Source organism: Lampetra planeri, chromosome 1, assembly GCF_965212315.1.
Source record: "Lampetra planeri chromosome 1, kcLamPlan1.2.h2, whole genome shotgun sequence".
NCBI lineage: Eukaryota > Metazoa > Chordata > Hyperoartia > Petromyzontiformes > Petromyzontidae > Lampetra > Lampetra planeri.
In genome coordinates, this window is record NC_136107.1 from 33,996,019 (window position 1) to 34,011,705 (window position 15,687).

The 15,687-nt window shown below is 46.0% G+C and overlaps 1 protein-coding gene across 1 annotated transcript in view; it reads left to right on the forward strand.

Moving 5' to 3' along the window:
• The window catches only part of LOC144717597 (uncharacterized), a 47,711-nt gene extending 32,024 nt beyond the window's left edge, over positions 1-15,687 (forward strand). Inside the window, exons 37-47 of the mRNA XM_078593130.1 lie at positions 132-258; positions 2,646-2,827; positions 3,523-3,613; positions 4,476-4,647; positions 5,246-5,430; positions 6,405-6,554; positions 6,833-6,963; positions 8,106-8,236; positions 9,496-9,593; positions 11,519-11,705; positions 12,523-15,687. Coding sequence (XP_078449256.1) covers positions 132-258; positions 2,646-2,827; positions 3,523-3,613; positions 4,476-4,647; positions 5,246-5,430; positions 6,405-6,554; positions 6,833-6,963; positions 8,106-8,236; positions 9,496-9,593; positions 11,519-11,705; positions 12,523-12,605 — 1,537 coding nt within the window. The 3' untranslated portion in view covers positions 12,606-15,687. The remainder of the gene's footprint in view (positions 1-131; positions 259-2,645; positions 2,828-3,522; positions 3,614-4,475; positions 4,648-5,245; positions 5,431-6,404; positions 6,555-6,832; positions 6,964-8,105; positions 8,237-9,495; positions 9,594-11,518; positions 11,706-12,522) is intronic.

Genomic DNA, 15,687 nt, shown 5'->3' on the forward strand with positions numbered 1-15,687 from the left:
ATGCATAGACACCACCAGTACCCATAATAGGATGATACATTTATGGATTTTTTGGAGTCCGAGTCCGTGATTTACATCCAAACATGAGCGTTATTAACAGAGAGACGTGTGATGATCCCTTGCTTTTACAGAGCGTCGCGTCAGGACTTTGGTGTGAATTGCAAAAAGATGTTCAGCAAAATGGGCGAGGGCAACATCAACAAGTTGCCCATGGACAAGACCAGGAGCAATCTGCTGACCAAAGCCCTGTCGTGCCTGGTGGGTGGCCGCGTGGCGGGGGGGGAAGGGCGCGTCGCGTTGTGGTGCTCGGCGAGTAAAAGGCCAAGGCGCGGAACACGTGCCACCCGTTTTAGGCCTAATGGGGAAACAGAACATTTGAATGCCTCGAGTGTAAAGACAAATGGTCCCCCGTTTGCTCGGAGCTTACCGTAAGGTGCATGTGTGGTGGGGTCAGGGGGGAGGAGACGAGTGCTTGGGGTTGTTACTTCTCCCCCTTTTAGGGGATACACGGGAGTTGGTCACTGCCCCGCGGGACATTTTCTGATAATAAGTTCATTGCGGTATTCCCGAACAGGCTCCCCCCCCCACCCCCGCCTTTGTCCCTCCTTCCCTTGGTTTCCCCCCTCCCCATAATAAACCGAAACCGCTGCTTGTGCCCCCCCCCCCCCCCCCACGTGTGCGGGGCAGTGAGCCCAGATTATCTCCCATCTCTGGACCCAGGAGTGCTGAGTTGGGTCTTTAGTCCACGGAGTTTTTGTACCCAGCAGGTCCTCCCCCCCTTCGTTGCGGTTTATCCCTGCCACCGGGCTCTAGTTCTGTGGCAAACAAAACAATATAGAAAGTTTCAACCATGCAAGTGCTTGCTTACACTACAGCTGACGGAATGTCAACTCCTCCACGCTCGCCATACCGTCTTGGGGGAGCTGGGAGTCCCCACACTTTACCCCCCCCCCCCCCCCCCCATCATATGCCACCGATTGTGCCATACCCAATTATAGTGCTGGATAGGCAGGGGCTGTAGGGGGCGGTTCAAGAGACTTGCATCATTACGTCAACTGCCGCGGCTGCACACCAAAGCAAACGAGGGAACGCACGCGCAGCTGCAGTGACGGTTGGAGGAGAGGTGCGCTGTGCCCAGGTGGACACACGGCCGAACGATCATGCCCCGATTTAACGCTGCGCACTCGTCAACAGGGAGCTGCCATCGTGTAATGGTTTAATACACGGTCACGTTTTGGCTTAGAGTGCGCAGTAGTGGAAATGGGCCGGAACGCCATGACGGGAGTAGAAATTGTAAACCGACTGCGTTCCGGAAGGAATCAAGGATTCATCTTTATTGATGTTTTCATATGAATCTCAGATAGGACCCCTAAAGTAACGGAGACCCACAGACACTCACTGAGGGGGTGGGTGGCACGGCACACAAGAGGGTGGGTGACCAGCATCACGCCCGGCCCCCTTTGTGTCCCAATTGATGAATTTACACACGGCACCATGTAATCATTTGAAGCTGTGTCGACCTAGGGGAGGCCCAGGCCCGGGTCAGACACTCCTCACTGGTGTTTGCCATGAGCGGGAATCAAACTCTGGTCGCTAGGTTCCCCTGACTGGTCTTACACGGACACAAGCGTAAGTCGCTAACAACAGGGACAGTAAGTCTTGAATTTGGAGCTTTCGTGACTGCAGGAATTACTCTTTGGTTCTTTCGGTGAAGTCACGTATAAAGATAAAATAATAAATTAAATAATAACATACGACGTTTCGATTGCAACACAAGCAATCATCATCAGGTATAAATGAAATAGCAACAAAAAATCTAACCAGAAAACTATCGACAGACATATAAGCAGACAGATATCACCAAGATACATAGAGAGAGAGAGTAACACAGGCACAGAGAGGGAGATTGTCTCTGTGGCGAGGCCTTAAATAGACAGAGGGGGCGGAGGCAGAGAGAGTTGAAGGGGTTAGAGAAAAAATGTACATGTCAATGAATACGGAGAACGCCTGGTAAGTACGCAAGCTTGAACATTAGGTTAGATTTTTTGTTGCTATTTCATTTATACCTGATGATGATTGCTTGTGTTGCAATCGAAACGTCGCATGTTATTATTTAATTTATTATTTTATCTTTATACGTGACTTTACCGAAAGAACCAAAGAGTAGTGACAGTAAGATCCGACTGCACGGTTCATGGCCCGTCGATTTCGATAACGAACACGAGGCCCAGGACCGATTCAAATAATCGTCACTGATGTTGGGTGCGCTAAAACCGCTCCCCACTCGTGGACTTGCGCACACACACCCACTTTTGATCATCATCATTGGTAAGTACAGTATTTAGTCAGTAATTATACTCTATTTATTGTCTAGGAATTATTTTTGTTAATGTGATTTTACCGCGTGTATTTCAATGATGTATTTTGAGGTTATTTGGCACACAGTACGGTGCTTATTTAAATGATGCCGTGTCTTTTTGGTTGCCATGTACCTCACCCCATTATTTAGGCAAGGCTTAAGTATTTAATGTTTTGGCTTTTGCGGTACTTTCGAAGAGTGTAACCCCCACGATTTTCCAGGACCTCCTGTGTACGTCACTGTGGTTTTTCAAAGCTCATCCTCTGCCATGCTGTCGCCTTCACAGAAATTTACAGGGGGGAATCTGGCTCCAGATTCAATCGCTGTCCTCGGGAATCTGTCATGCACGCTGAGCGCCGACCAGATCAAGAACGCTGACCAGAGCATCCTGATGCATCTCAGTCAGTGCAGGGTCTACACAGATGCTCAGGCCACCAGCATCCAGGAAAAGCTCATCGTATATTATAAGTGTGTACAGCGATCTACCCACACATCCACCCATCTCCCTATCTACTCGCTCATCTACCATCGATATATATCTATCCATTTATCTGTCTGTCCACCGATCTATCTATCAATATATCCATCCACCCACCTATCTATCTATCTACGCACCTCGCTACACATCCATTCATCCATCCATCCACCCACCCACCCACCTACTGTATATATACACCCATACATTAATTCACCCATCCATTTGCATGTGTGTGTATATATACCAAACCATGCATTCATCCCCATACATCATTAAACCCATCCATCAATCCATCCATCCAATGATTCATTCATCCATCCACCCATTTATATACCCCACCATCTACTCCTTCATCCATCTATCCATCCATTCATCCATTAACCAACCCTCCTACCAATACAATTTAACCCACCGGTTAACAAAAAATGTTGAAATTGAGGTGAGCGAGAGAATGATGAAGTGCTTTCAGAACATTGAATTCAATAATGAAAAGCAACGTACCAATCTGCCTCAGGAAGGAAGTTTTCAATCAGTGCGTATTTCCAAACATGACATTTGACAAATACAAAGGAAATGGAGCATGGGACAAAAACTACAAATCACTCAGCCGTGGAATAGATCAGGGCACAATATTAAAATCTGCACATTAAGCATTTCAAGTGCGTTTTGTCTGTCTCCCTTGCAGGAATTCTTCCACGTGGACATCTCAGAATCTCCTAGAAATGGGCGACATGGTCACCACCCTCAGCTCCACCACGCTCTATGCCATCAATGAAGTAAATGTCATCTACAACCACACCACTTCCCGGCGCATTTGTTGTTTAGCACCATGTCCGACATTTCTCTCCACCCTTGCTGGGAGCTTCTTCAGGAAGCTGAACAAAAAAAACGCGGCACAACCCGGAAATGCATCGGAGACCTATAGAGCACAACCACACAAAAAAACAACGCCGAGGCATCTATGATCACACGTTTGCCATATTTGCCGGGCAGGTGGGTTAGATTTGAACCTCAGGAGTCTGTCGCTTGCCTGTTGAATCTTCTTGCTGGCTGCGGGCTTCGCTCTGCCCTCAGTTCGGCGTTCACCATGGCACCGAACGGGCAATCGACACGCAGCAGCCATGATCCCTTTGTACTCTGCCGAGTTTACCCGGTTCTATTTCAGGAGCTCCGAAAATAAAAATGGTGAAAAAAATGTACCACCCTGGAGCAACTATTCACTTGCTTCAACAGATTACGGGTCATATAGATACACGTGGTCAATTTACATGCCGGATTGAAATTATCTTGATGTAATCGAGAAATGAGAGGTTCATTTAGTATTGTGGAGAAATGGCTCCGGGAGCTAGGAGGGTGTAAAGGAGGATACAAAGTGAAAGGCCTCCCCGCCAATGACAAACATGAACGTGTGATCGAATTTTCACATCCTCATGGCAGTGTGTTGGGGGGGGGGGGCTGTATTCACGTGACGATTCATTCAATATAACGGGTTCCATGGCTCACGAAATACTGACTTGTGCATCACCATTGATTCATGTACGGTGCCATGAGACGGTGATGACTTCGGTCGGTGAGCTGTTGACCACAACTGCCTCCCCATCCCCCCCCCCCCCCCCCCCACTTCGACTTCTCGCGCAGTCCCAGCTGGCGCCTCTCAAGGATTACGTGACTGCCGTGTCACAGGTCACGTACACGGGTCCTGCTCGACTTAACTTCTCTCCCAACGTGACGTTGATCAACCTCAGATTGGAAGCGTTGATCAACATCAACGGCGGCGGCGGAGCACGGAGGAGGCGCGCCGCCACCGACAGTAAGTCGCCCCACCTCGTGTCGCGTCACACCGGCCGCCCGCTTGCACCGACGATCTCTCGCAGCCGAACGGAAAGGTCATCCCGTGTGGGTGGGTGGGGTTGGGACCTTCCGACTTTGGGCGGGTCATCTCACGTTGGACTTGGAAGAATCGTTTCGCTCGGGATTTTGATGGGAATGTTTTGGGTTGCGTTAACAAAATGAACAAATCTCGTGAAAAATTTCAATCGCAAATCCCAGGTGTCCTGGGACACCTTTAATGAAGGTGTCAAGTTTGGTGGGGGGCATTGCCCCCCCAACCCCCACAAACTCTGCCCATGCCCAGCTGTGTAGTGACAAACAGGTTGTTTTTGTATGCAATGAAAATACAAAGACATAGCGAAAGGGGTAATGGCACACGTACAGACAATTTTAAAATCTGCAGCATGTAAAGCACGGTGTACGTGTACGCGATGGCAAACACATGTATCCATTTGTACAGTTCATCTCGTGTGTGTGCGTCATTCCACGTGGATGACTCGGCTTTACAGTATGGACATTATACAACCTTCCGCAGCTTTCCTAACAACAACAATACACCTCACATTCTACCTGTGTAGCATGCCCAGGTGGTAACCTCACACGACTCAGCATCGTCGCTCAGGGACAATTGCTGGCTCTGATGACGGTGGCCAATCTGAATGCCTGCCTGCCACTCGACGTGTTCAGTCAGAGCATCGAGGATCTGGGAAAGGTCAAGTTCCTTCCCGATCAGCTGACTGTCTTGAAGGAAAAGCTCAAGTTGGTAAGAGTTTTGGCCTTCGTTAATGTCATGGTACACAGTGTGGTTATACGAATATATACACAATAGTATATATACAAATAATAAAGATTATATTAATAATAGGGGTTTTCCCCTTTTTTCCGGCAACAAAACTGAAACCTTTTAACAAGGATTCATGTCTGCATTAACCACAATACTTGCAGTCAAAATGCAAACAAAAAACACACTATGATAATGTATGCATTGTCCTTGAAACTCGTTGGTCCACACCAAGGGACGGCTTTTTTTTGAGCCTCGACCCAATTGGTGCTCGACCATGGGACGCCAATAGGCGTACAGCTCAAAGACAATGCAATATCATAGTAATGAGGGCTCGGGGCGAGCATCTACATCATTAGACCTCCTTTGCCAGTACAAAAATATAATAATAGGGTTTTTCCCCTTTTTTTGTTGGCAGAAAAAAGGGGAAAACCCCTATTATTATATGTTTGTACTGGCAAAGGAGGTCTAATGATAATACAGGTTTTTTTTTGGGTTAGATCGTGTAAGTATAAATGCGTCGAAACTCTCCACCACCCGACACGGCCAATCAGTAAGGGATTTGTCATGTAAACAAAACGCCAAATATGCTACTACTTCAGCCCACCGGTGTGTTGAAGAGTGAATCCACAACGTTTACAATCTGAGTAGTACGACGTCCCGCTGGTGATTACATCCAGCATCATCGGGCGATTTGCCAGAATAGACAAATCCCTTACTGATTGGCCGTGTCGGGTGGTGGAGGGTTTCGACACATTTATTCTTACGCGATCTAACCCAAAAACCTTTATTATGAATAATATTGGTCGCGAAAGCCTCCCGTGTTAAACTGAGTATATATATATACACAACAGCATACATCCTTGAAGATATCACGTTTTTTAGCTATGGCTAGATCATCCCGAACTATTGAAACAGCCCTCGTTGATTGAACGTCTCCGTTTCTCTGTTGCCAGGTGTTTCCGTCGCCAGTCCCTCAGGACGTGTTATTAAGTTTGGGCACCTTGGCTCTGGGGTTCACTCCTGAAGAACTCAAGCTGCTCAACCTCTCCAGCATCGACACCGTTGCAAAGCTGGCCCAGACGCCAGGATGGAGCCCGGACCAGGTACAGCGACCACAGTGCTGCTGGTGACAGTGTCGGCGCTGCTGCTGCTGCTGCCCCTGCTATTGCTTGCTGCTGCTGCTGCTGCCCCTGCTGCTGCTGCTGTTGCTGCCGCCCCTCCTGCTGCTGTTGCTGTCGCTGCGGCTCCTGACACTGCTACTTCTACATGAAGTTAAAGCGTAATGTAGAGCTGAGTAAAAAAAAAAAACCCGTTTCATCTTCCGTTATCTTTATTGTCTTTTGTTGAAAATCGTAACGGCGTCCTGACTTACGTTTTGCAGATCAAGGCTGTGGCAGCGAACTACGAAACCGTGAAAGCTGTGCCCCAACTCACGTCTTCTGACCTCAAGTCCCTGGGAGTGTTTGTGTCCGGGCTCTCAGATGTGGGGCAGATTAACAACGACGCATACAAGTAAGATACCAGCCATGCTGTGCAAGCCAGCAGTAATAAAAAAATATATATATAGATATAATTTCAACAACGTAGGCGTAGGAATACAGAATTCTAGATTTGAAGCTTTCGTGACTGCAAGGATTCATACTCTTAGTTCTTTCGGTAAAGTCACGTAGGTAAAAAATTGAATTAAAATTAAATTTTTTCTTTAACCTACATGACTTTACCGAAAGAACTAAGAGTAGGAATACAGAACCATGACACACGAGGGATCGACACGACCTTTACAAGCGAGCGGCTTTCGAGGAGGAACCCCGTTGTGTTTCGAACCCTGCGACTGCCCCTGGTTAAGACTGCGAGCAGGTTGGTGAAGGTGATGAAGCAATCACCTTCACTGCCCTGCTTCCGTTCCTCAATGTAAAACAACCAACCATCCCTTCTCCCTAGCCCGTCCTACTGCTACTGCCTGTCCCAGCCACCTGGCTATGACCAGTTCTACTCCCACTCCTATCACTTACCCCTACCCCTCGTCAACTACTTCCACCTGTCCTCATGTCACCATACCTACACCGCCACTTTTAATAACCCCCACATGAAATAAGAATGATAACTATCACTCAGAGTTCACGTTTGTAACTGTCTGCATATACAAATACATACACATATGCACGTGATTTCATTTGAAGACGAAGATCCCCCGTGTAGCCTGCACAAGCTGTTGGCTAAAGTGCTGTTCACAAGCATCCATGAAGGTCGAAACAGAGCAGGAGGTGGGCGGGGGGGGGTTTGGCCAACACCACGCCCGGCCACCTTTGTCTCCCCAGTGGTGATGTTTACACACCGCACCAGGTACTCGTTTCAGGCTGCTGAGTCGACTTAGAGGAGGCCTATCACCAGTTCAAATAATCTTCACTGGTGTTGGCCGTGAGCGGGAATCGAACTCTGGTCGCCGGGTTCGTGGTGCAGAGTGCTAACCGCTACACTACCGCTCCCCGTACACACACACACATTCACACATCCTTAACACTATGCTTTATATATATACACATAACGACACAGCAAATCCAAACGGTCAATTAAACTATTTTCTCGAGGTATACCGTGCCTGATGAGAAGCCGAGATCCATTTGTAGTATTTATTTTCTGTGCGTGTAACACAGGGACGCGGCAGAGTCCATCGGAAACGTGGCAGCATACAGTCCAGACCAGCTCACAAAGCTCTGGATAAAAGCGAATTCATCTTTTAGTGGATTTCCAAACGGTACCATCACACAGATCGGATCTGTTGTCGGTAAGTTATGGGGACATTGCTGGGCAGCACAAACTTAATCAACGTCACTGATTCCAGTTTAATGTGAACGTGTCGAGCTTGTAAACCTGAAGACTGCCGTATTATTATTATTTCTACAAAACTTTGGTATCGCGAATGGCACTTTATAATTGTGTTATGTACACCGTGGTGATTGTTGTTTATCGAGTTGTCATGTCGGTGTGCGATTGTTCAAATGTTTATATGGAGCTGTTGGGGTTTGGGTTAGGGGTGGAAATATTTAGTCCATCACAGGCAGAGGATAAGAGAGAGATATTCATATTCTTAGGTTTTTTCGGTAAAGTCACGTAGGTAAAAAAAATAAAATTAAAGTTAATAAAAGTAAAATAAAAATAAAATAAAAATAAAAATCACGACGTTTTGGAGGCAACACAAGCTTCCGTCTTCATATACTAGTATATAATCAAGGACTGTTTTCTTGGAATTTCTCTTACTTGATACAGCAATCGTGCTGTGACGGTTCCACCTAAAGACGGAAGCTTGTGTTGCCTCCGAAACGTCGTGATTTTTATTTAATTTTTTATTTTACTTTTATTAATCAAAAAAATTATGTACGTGACTTTACCGAAAAAACCCAAGAAAATGAATCCTTGCAGTCACTAAAGCTTCAAATCTAGAAAGATAAGAGAGATATTTTGTTCCAAGGGACTTTGGTGTCTGGGGGACGGGAGTTCTAGACAAAGGGGACAGCAGAGGAGAAAAAGCGACCACCAAATGAGTGAGGATTGACGAGGGTGGTTTGGAAGAAGGCCTTGGTTGCTGGAGTGTGGAGGGTGTGAAATGAGAGTAGAGCCAGATGAGAGGTTGGCAAGCACGTGGAGTGGAGCTGAGTGAAATGAGAGGGCTGAGAGGTCGACAGGAGTGATCTAACCCAAAAAAAACCCTCTTATGGATGATATTGGTCGCGAAAGCCCACGTGTTAAACTGACAGGAGTGCGTTTGTGGATGCTCTTGAAGATGGTGAGCGTGATGTTGAATTGACTGGTGATTGGATGTCTCGGTTGCTAGTTTGGGTCAGCAATCTGGCAGTAGAATTTTTTGATCATCTGAGATGTTGGCGACGAGTTCTATTAGGAGGCCATAGCGTAGAGAAATACAGTGGACGACTCGTTGTGAGGATGGCATGGTGTTGAGGGTCTTGGTGGCAGTTGTGGTAAGGAAGTGGCAAAACATGTCAACCTAACGCTGGTTTTGTCGGAAATTGTTCTTACATTTTACAGCTGGAGCCTCAGCCGCTGAAATTAATAATTTGGGTGCATCACAGATTGGTGAGATTAAGCCGTTGGCAATTCCTCTCATCCCCCTGAACGTGTTCAAGGTGAGTCCATTTCTCACACATTCTTTCGTGCTGGCAAGGCGGTGAGTGAATATAAGTGCTCACCGCTGACTTGACTTGCCAATGCCTAATAGTGCGATGATCACATTAATAATGTTTGCGTTTCACGTGTTTTTTTTTATTGTCGCATTTCGTGCGGATATTCTACAAACAGCCCATGATTCCCCTAACTTGATTGCATGATGAACGTTGTTAGGTCAATCACTTAGCCAATACATTTTACAGAAAAATGTTAGTGTATTCAACAGAGGTGTGGACTCGAGTCATGTGACTTGGACTCGAGTCAGACTCGAGTCATGAATTTGATGACTTGCGACTCGACTTGGACTTGCATAACAATGACTTTGTCCCACCTATGAGATGTGGACTCGAGTCATGTGACTTGGACTCGAGTCAGACTCGAGTCATGAATTTGATGACTTGCGACTCGACTTGGACTTGCATAACAATGACTTTGTCCCACCTATGAGATGTGGACTCGAGTCATGTGACTTGGACTCGAGTCAGACTCGAGTCATGAATTTGATGACTTGCGACTCGACTTGGACTTGCATAATAATGACTTTGTCCCACCTATGAGATGTGGACTCGAGTCATGTGACTTGGACTCGAGTCAGACTCGAGTCATGAATTTGATGACTTGCGACTCGACTTGGACTTGCATAACAATGACTTTGTCCCACCTATGAGATGTGGACTCGAGTCATGTGACTTGGACTCGAGTCAGACTCGAGTCATGAATTTGATGACTTGCGACTCGACTTGGACTTGCATAACAATGACTTTGTCCCACCTATGAGATGTGGACTCGAGTCATGTGACTTGGACTCGAGTCAGACTCGAGTCATGAATTTGATGACTTGCGACTCGACTTGGACTTGCATAACAATGACTTTGTCCCACCTATGAGATGTGGACTCGAGTCATGTGACTTGGACTCGAGTCAGACTCGAGTCAGACTCGAGTCATGAATTTGATGACTTGCGACTCGACTTGGACTTGCATAACAATGACTTTGTCCCACCTATGAGATGTGGACTCGAGTCATGTGACTTGGACTCGAGTCAGACTCGAGTCATGAATTTGATGACTTGCGACTCGACTTGGACTTGCATAACAATGACTTTGTCCCACCTATGAGATGTGGACTCGAGTCATGTGACTTGGACTCGAGTCAGACTCGAGTCATGAATTTGATGACTTGCGACTCGACTTGGACTTGCATAACAATGACTTTGTCCCACCTATGAGATGTGGACTCGAGTCATGTGACTTGGACTCGAGTCAGACTCGAGTCATGAATTTGATGACTTGCGACTCGACTTGGACTTGCATAACAATGACTTTGTCCCACCTCTGGTATTCAATATGGACGTATACACAGTATTCATGCTGATTTAAAGCTTTCGTGACTGCAGGGATTCATATTCTTGGTTCTTTCGGTAAAGTCACAGTAATATAGTATTCATGCTGCTGCAGTGTAATGGTTAGCAACACTGGACTTGCAATCCAGAGATTGCTGGTTTGATTCCATCTCCAATTAAACCAATGGGGAAGTTTCTCCAATCACTCGACCTCTGTCCACCCAGCTACACCACAGTTAGTCGATCGACAGGTCGTGTGTGGTGGAGTAAAATGTGGGTATGCCGAACCTCTTCCAAGACTGAAGCATTGCATTTCGATATTTGCGTGGTTTCGTGGGCGAGGCGGCCAAAATACCCTCCAGAAATTCTCCAGAACGACCTTTAGTCAATTTCCTTCCGTCAGCAGTAGCTTGACTAATTAATCGCAAGGCTGCACATTAAACTTGTATCTATAAGTGGATCATCCTCTATATTGTATTTGCATATATATAATATTGTATCCTCTCTCTCTCTCTCCCTCACATCTCTCCTGCGACGACTCAGGGTTTGAATGTGAATACGGTGACTTCTCTTTCACGAGATTCCGCATTGAGCATAAGCAACAGTCAGTACAACCAGCTCCCCATCGCTGCACAGACAGCTCTAGCGCAGAGGCTCGCATCCTTTGTCGCATACACGGCGCCAAACCCACCTGGGCCTGGGTACGTGGAGGTACCTTCCCCCCCGGCAGGTGAGAAACCTTCAAGGTGTAGTCCAACAAAAGTAAACTTGGCTCTTCGTGGGCACATGACGGTTCACCACTGCTCCGCTCACCTCTGAGATTTGGAAAAATCGTAAAGATTTCGGGCTAACAATTCAAGAATTGTATTTTGGTTTGTGTGCTTCTGTGTAAGACTGTTCCGCAAAATATGCAAACTGTTAGTTCAAAGTTGCCCCTACACTGTTGTACATTTCAGTGGAATTCTGAATGTAACGATCTCGGTAGTCTGAGCAAATTTGGATGCTTCATGGGATAATCCAGTGTATTTTTTTCCGTCGCGTACACAAAACAGAGTGCATCACCACCATCCATAATGATGCCGTGTGTTTGGAGGGTGAAGGCTGGCCGGGTGGCGGTGCAGTGGTAATGCTCATTCCTCCGGGACGCTTTTTCTGTGTGGAGTTACTATGTTTGCCGCCCTTCTGCATGGCTTTCTCCGAGTTCTCCCGGTTCCCTCCCACAGCAAAACAAATATATTTAACTTGTTTTGGCCTAACATCCCGATGTTGAAACATTACTTGCGGATAACTCAATTGGGATTGCGCCGGTGATGATTATCTGAAACAGTCCTGGGCCTCCCCCTAGGTCGACTCCGCCTCAAATGAGTACCTGGTGCAGTGTGTAAACATCACCACGAGGGAGACAAAGGTGGCCGGCCATGTTTCTGGCCACCAACCCCCTTGTGTGTCTTGCCGGCCTTATTAGGTGCTCGCCAACAGCACTTGCCCCAACAGACTGTTAAGACTATACGGGGGATCTTTGTCTTTTTCTTTGTTGCCGTGTGCAGGTGGAGCCCAGGGTTTGTCTGCGACTGTGCTGACGATGGTGGCTGTGCTGCTGTTGCCGTCCCTCGGTCTGCTGTTGGCTTAAAGAACCTCGCCAGTGAACGTGCAACGTCGGCCCAACGTTGGCTCGTGGTTGGAACCTTGGGTCCAACGTTGGGCCAACCGTGGGTTAATGTTGGCCCAATAGTGCCACTTTTACTGGGTCACTATTCCGTGCCCCCCCCCCCCATGCACACCAACCCCAATATTTTTCGATTTAAAGCTTTCGTGACTGCAGGGATTCATCTTCTTGGTTCTTTCGGTAAAGTCACGTAGAAGGGAAATAATAAAATAATAAAAAATAAAAAACATAATCAAATAATTTTATTATGTTTTTTATTTTATTTAATTTCATTATGTTATTTTATAATGTTTTATTATTTTATTATTTCCCTTCTACGTGACTTTACCGAAAGAACCAAGAAGATGAACCCCAATATTATCAAAGCACCAAAACCCTCAGGAATATCCATCCATGTTTTTGTTGTCTTACTCTGTGCCTGTTTCTGCTGTGATACACATACCCATGAGTACGTATGAGCCAGTGCATGGCCTAAACAATCGCAATCTATATTGCATCCCACTGTATCGCATTAATACGTGCGCCTTGTATAAAAACTCTCCTTGCACTGCGGTGGGGGATCATAGCTCAAGAATAGTGAAAGGGCATGAAGTGTGTTTCCACAGCGGTAAATTAAGTAATTTCGACTTCATGGGTTGTTCACGGTTGTGCTGCTCCACAGCTCACCAACGTGTTTCTGGGTTGCACCGCGCACCTTGTTCGGCGCGATGTACCGACGTTTCGCTCTCAAAGCACAACAGATTTGATTTGTGCACAATCCCGAAAACGCACGGAAGAGCTCCAATGTTGCGCGCATCTCCTCGCGTGCGGCAGTGCAACAGGCCTGCAGGTGTGCACCCTCGATGTGGAAGCCAGACCAGCGTCTGCCTTCAATTAAACAAATTCTCAACAAACAAAGCAAAGAAACTCGGTGCCCGAGACCAATAATCAGGTGGACATTTCATTTTGCTTGGAGAGATGTACTTCCTGTCCGGTCATTATTTGTGCTTCTAGAGTGCAACCTGCATACATAAGCGCCCTAATGGTTATAAAATAGTAATAATGGAAATATTCATCTTCAAAATATTAAATCATAGCTGATTAAAAAAACAACAAGATTGATTAGATTTTGGGGAACTCATGCAATTTATCAAATGTAAATATAGGTATGGTACATGTATTTTTTCGTAATTTTAAACTGTTATGACATTAAGTTCACGTGTTTGCAAAGAATTAATTATCACTAATCGCTATTCCACCTAAATTGTGTATTTTGATGTGAGCTTAAGTGTGGGTGATCATGTAAACACACGTGTGTGTCAGTGTGCATCTGCCCGTCATCTCGGGCAGTTAACTCATAACACCTGAGTCTATCCCGTAACCTCCTGCTGAGTAGTGAGCCTTAGACACTTCACGTAGCCACAAAGTGCACCTAGTCTGGCACAAGAGCCGTGGTGACATCACCTGGTAAAATACAACCTTTTTTTCTGTTTACTTGGTAGTGAATGGAGGTTGTTATTGTTGCTGGGCAGAAATTATTAATGGAACTGCATTACGAATCCAGCGATGCCGGGTTCAACTCCCAGTTGTACACATCTTTTTTACCATCTTTTTTTAGCAACTTGTATGTGAACCTGGCCTGAACCTCTCTTCGGTTGACTTTGCCCAAGACACTCCCAATTTCAGCCGATATGAGTTGGATGTTATCATGGGCTGTGTGCAGACTGTACGCACGAAAGGCCACGATCTCAAGTTGAAAAGCAAAGCATGCTGGTTATGTTTTCGTGCTGTGTAAACAGCTTATTGTTTTTAGTCTGTGAAAAAAAAAATGTTCTGGCTAATCTGTGTCATCATTGGCTCAGAATTGCTGAAGTGCGTTTGTTGATGCAAACACTGGGGAGACAAAGGGAGATTGGCAGCACGCTGGCTAGAAACAACATTTAGTGTGCTATTCCATCCTTATTTGGTGCTTACTACCAGCGCTTGCCCATGGACAAATGCCCATTGGGGGAGGGGATGTATGTACATGCGTGTGTTTTGGGTCTTAAATATGCGTTAAGCTGTTTATACCAAATTGGATATTTGATAGGCGCGGTGGTTTGAGCAGCCGAATAAATTCGCAGTTACGTCCTACGAAATGAAATCGTGTGGCGAGTGAGACGTTCTCCCATCTCCGGGTGTTATGTTAATGACCTTACCGAGAATTATGACGGCTGCCCTACATGAAACACTTTGCCTGTATCCGGCAGCATAGCGATTGATGCATCGGTACACCCGCAATAATAAACACTGCAATAATGTGCGATCAGGTTTTGTGTCCAAATCCCCGATAAGATGCATGAATGTTTGAACTTCTTTCGTACCGTCCGTAGCCACCCGTGCTCATCGGAGGTGCGGTGGAAGGACAACAAACTAAAAGCAATAAGCAGTTCTAAAGAAATTAGTTTTCAATCTAGATAAAAAAAAGTGTATAGCTCCAGTGGCTTCCTAATATCGGAAGGAAGAGCGTTCCAGACGGCCGCAGAAGCGCGCATCTGAAAGTGCAACGAATACTAGTTTTTCTTGGTTGTGAGCAAATAGTTTTTTAATCTTAAACACTTTGTGTGCAACGTTTTCCGTATTCTCCAGATTATACGTTTAATCTCGTCCCCCCCCCTTTTCCTCTTTCAACTGGGGCGCAATATGTGTGGGGCGCATGTTACTTTCCGGATGATTTTTTAACCTGGAGAACACGGTCGACGACATGGATTTCACATGTGGCGAATTTAGTGTTACGAATTACAAGTACGGTGGACGATTTAGATCCCAGCAACGTTGAATGTTGAGATCTTGATTCGTTCGCTGTGAACTCGTCTTGGTGTAAGGCCACCGTGGGTGGTGTTTGAGCAGTTGGAGTGTTTTGCGGAGGTCCAAAAAATGGCGATATTATTCGGTGTTTCTTTGCTTATTAAATGAATAAACCTGATCTTGTCCTCTTACATAAGTATTTAAAATTATTGATGACATATAAATTAAGTAGTTATTCCCGTGTGGTTCCCTTACCAAAGCAATAAACATTACTACAGGA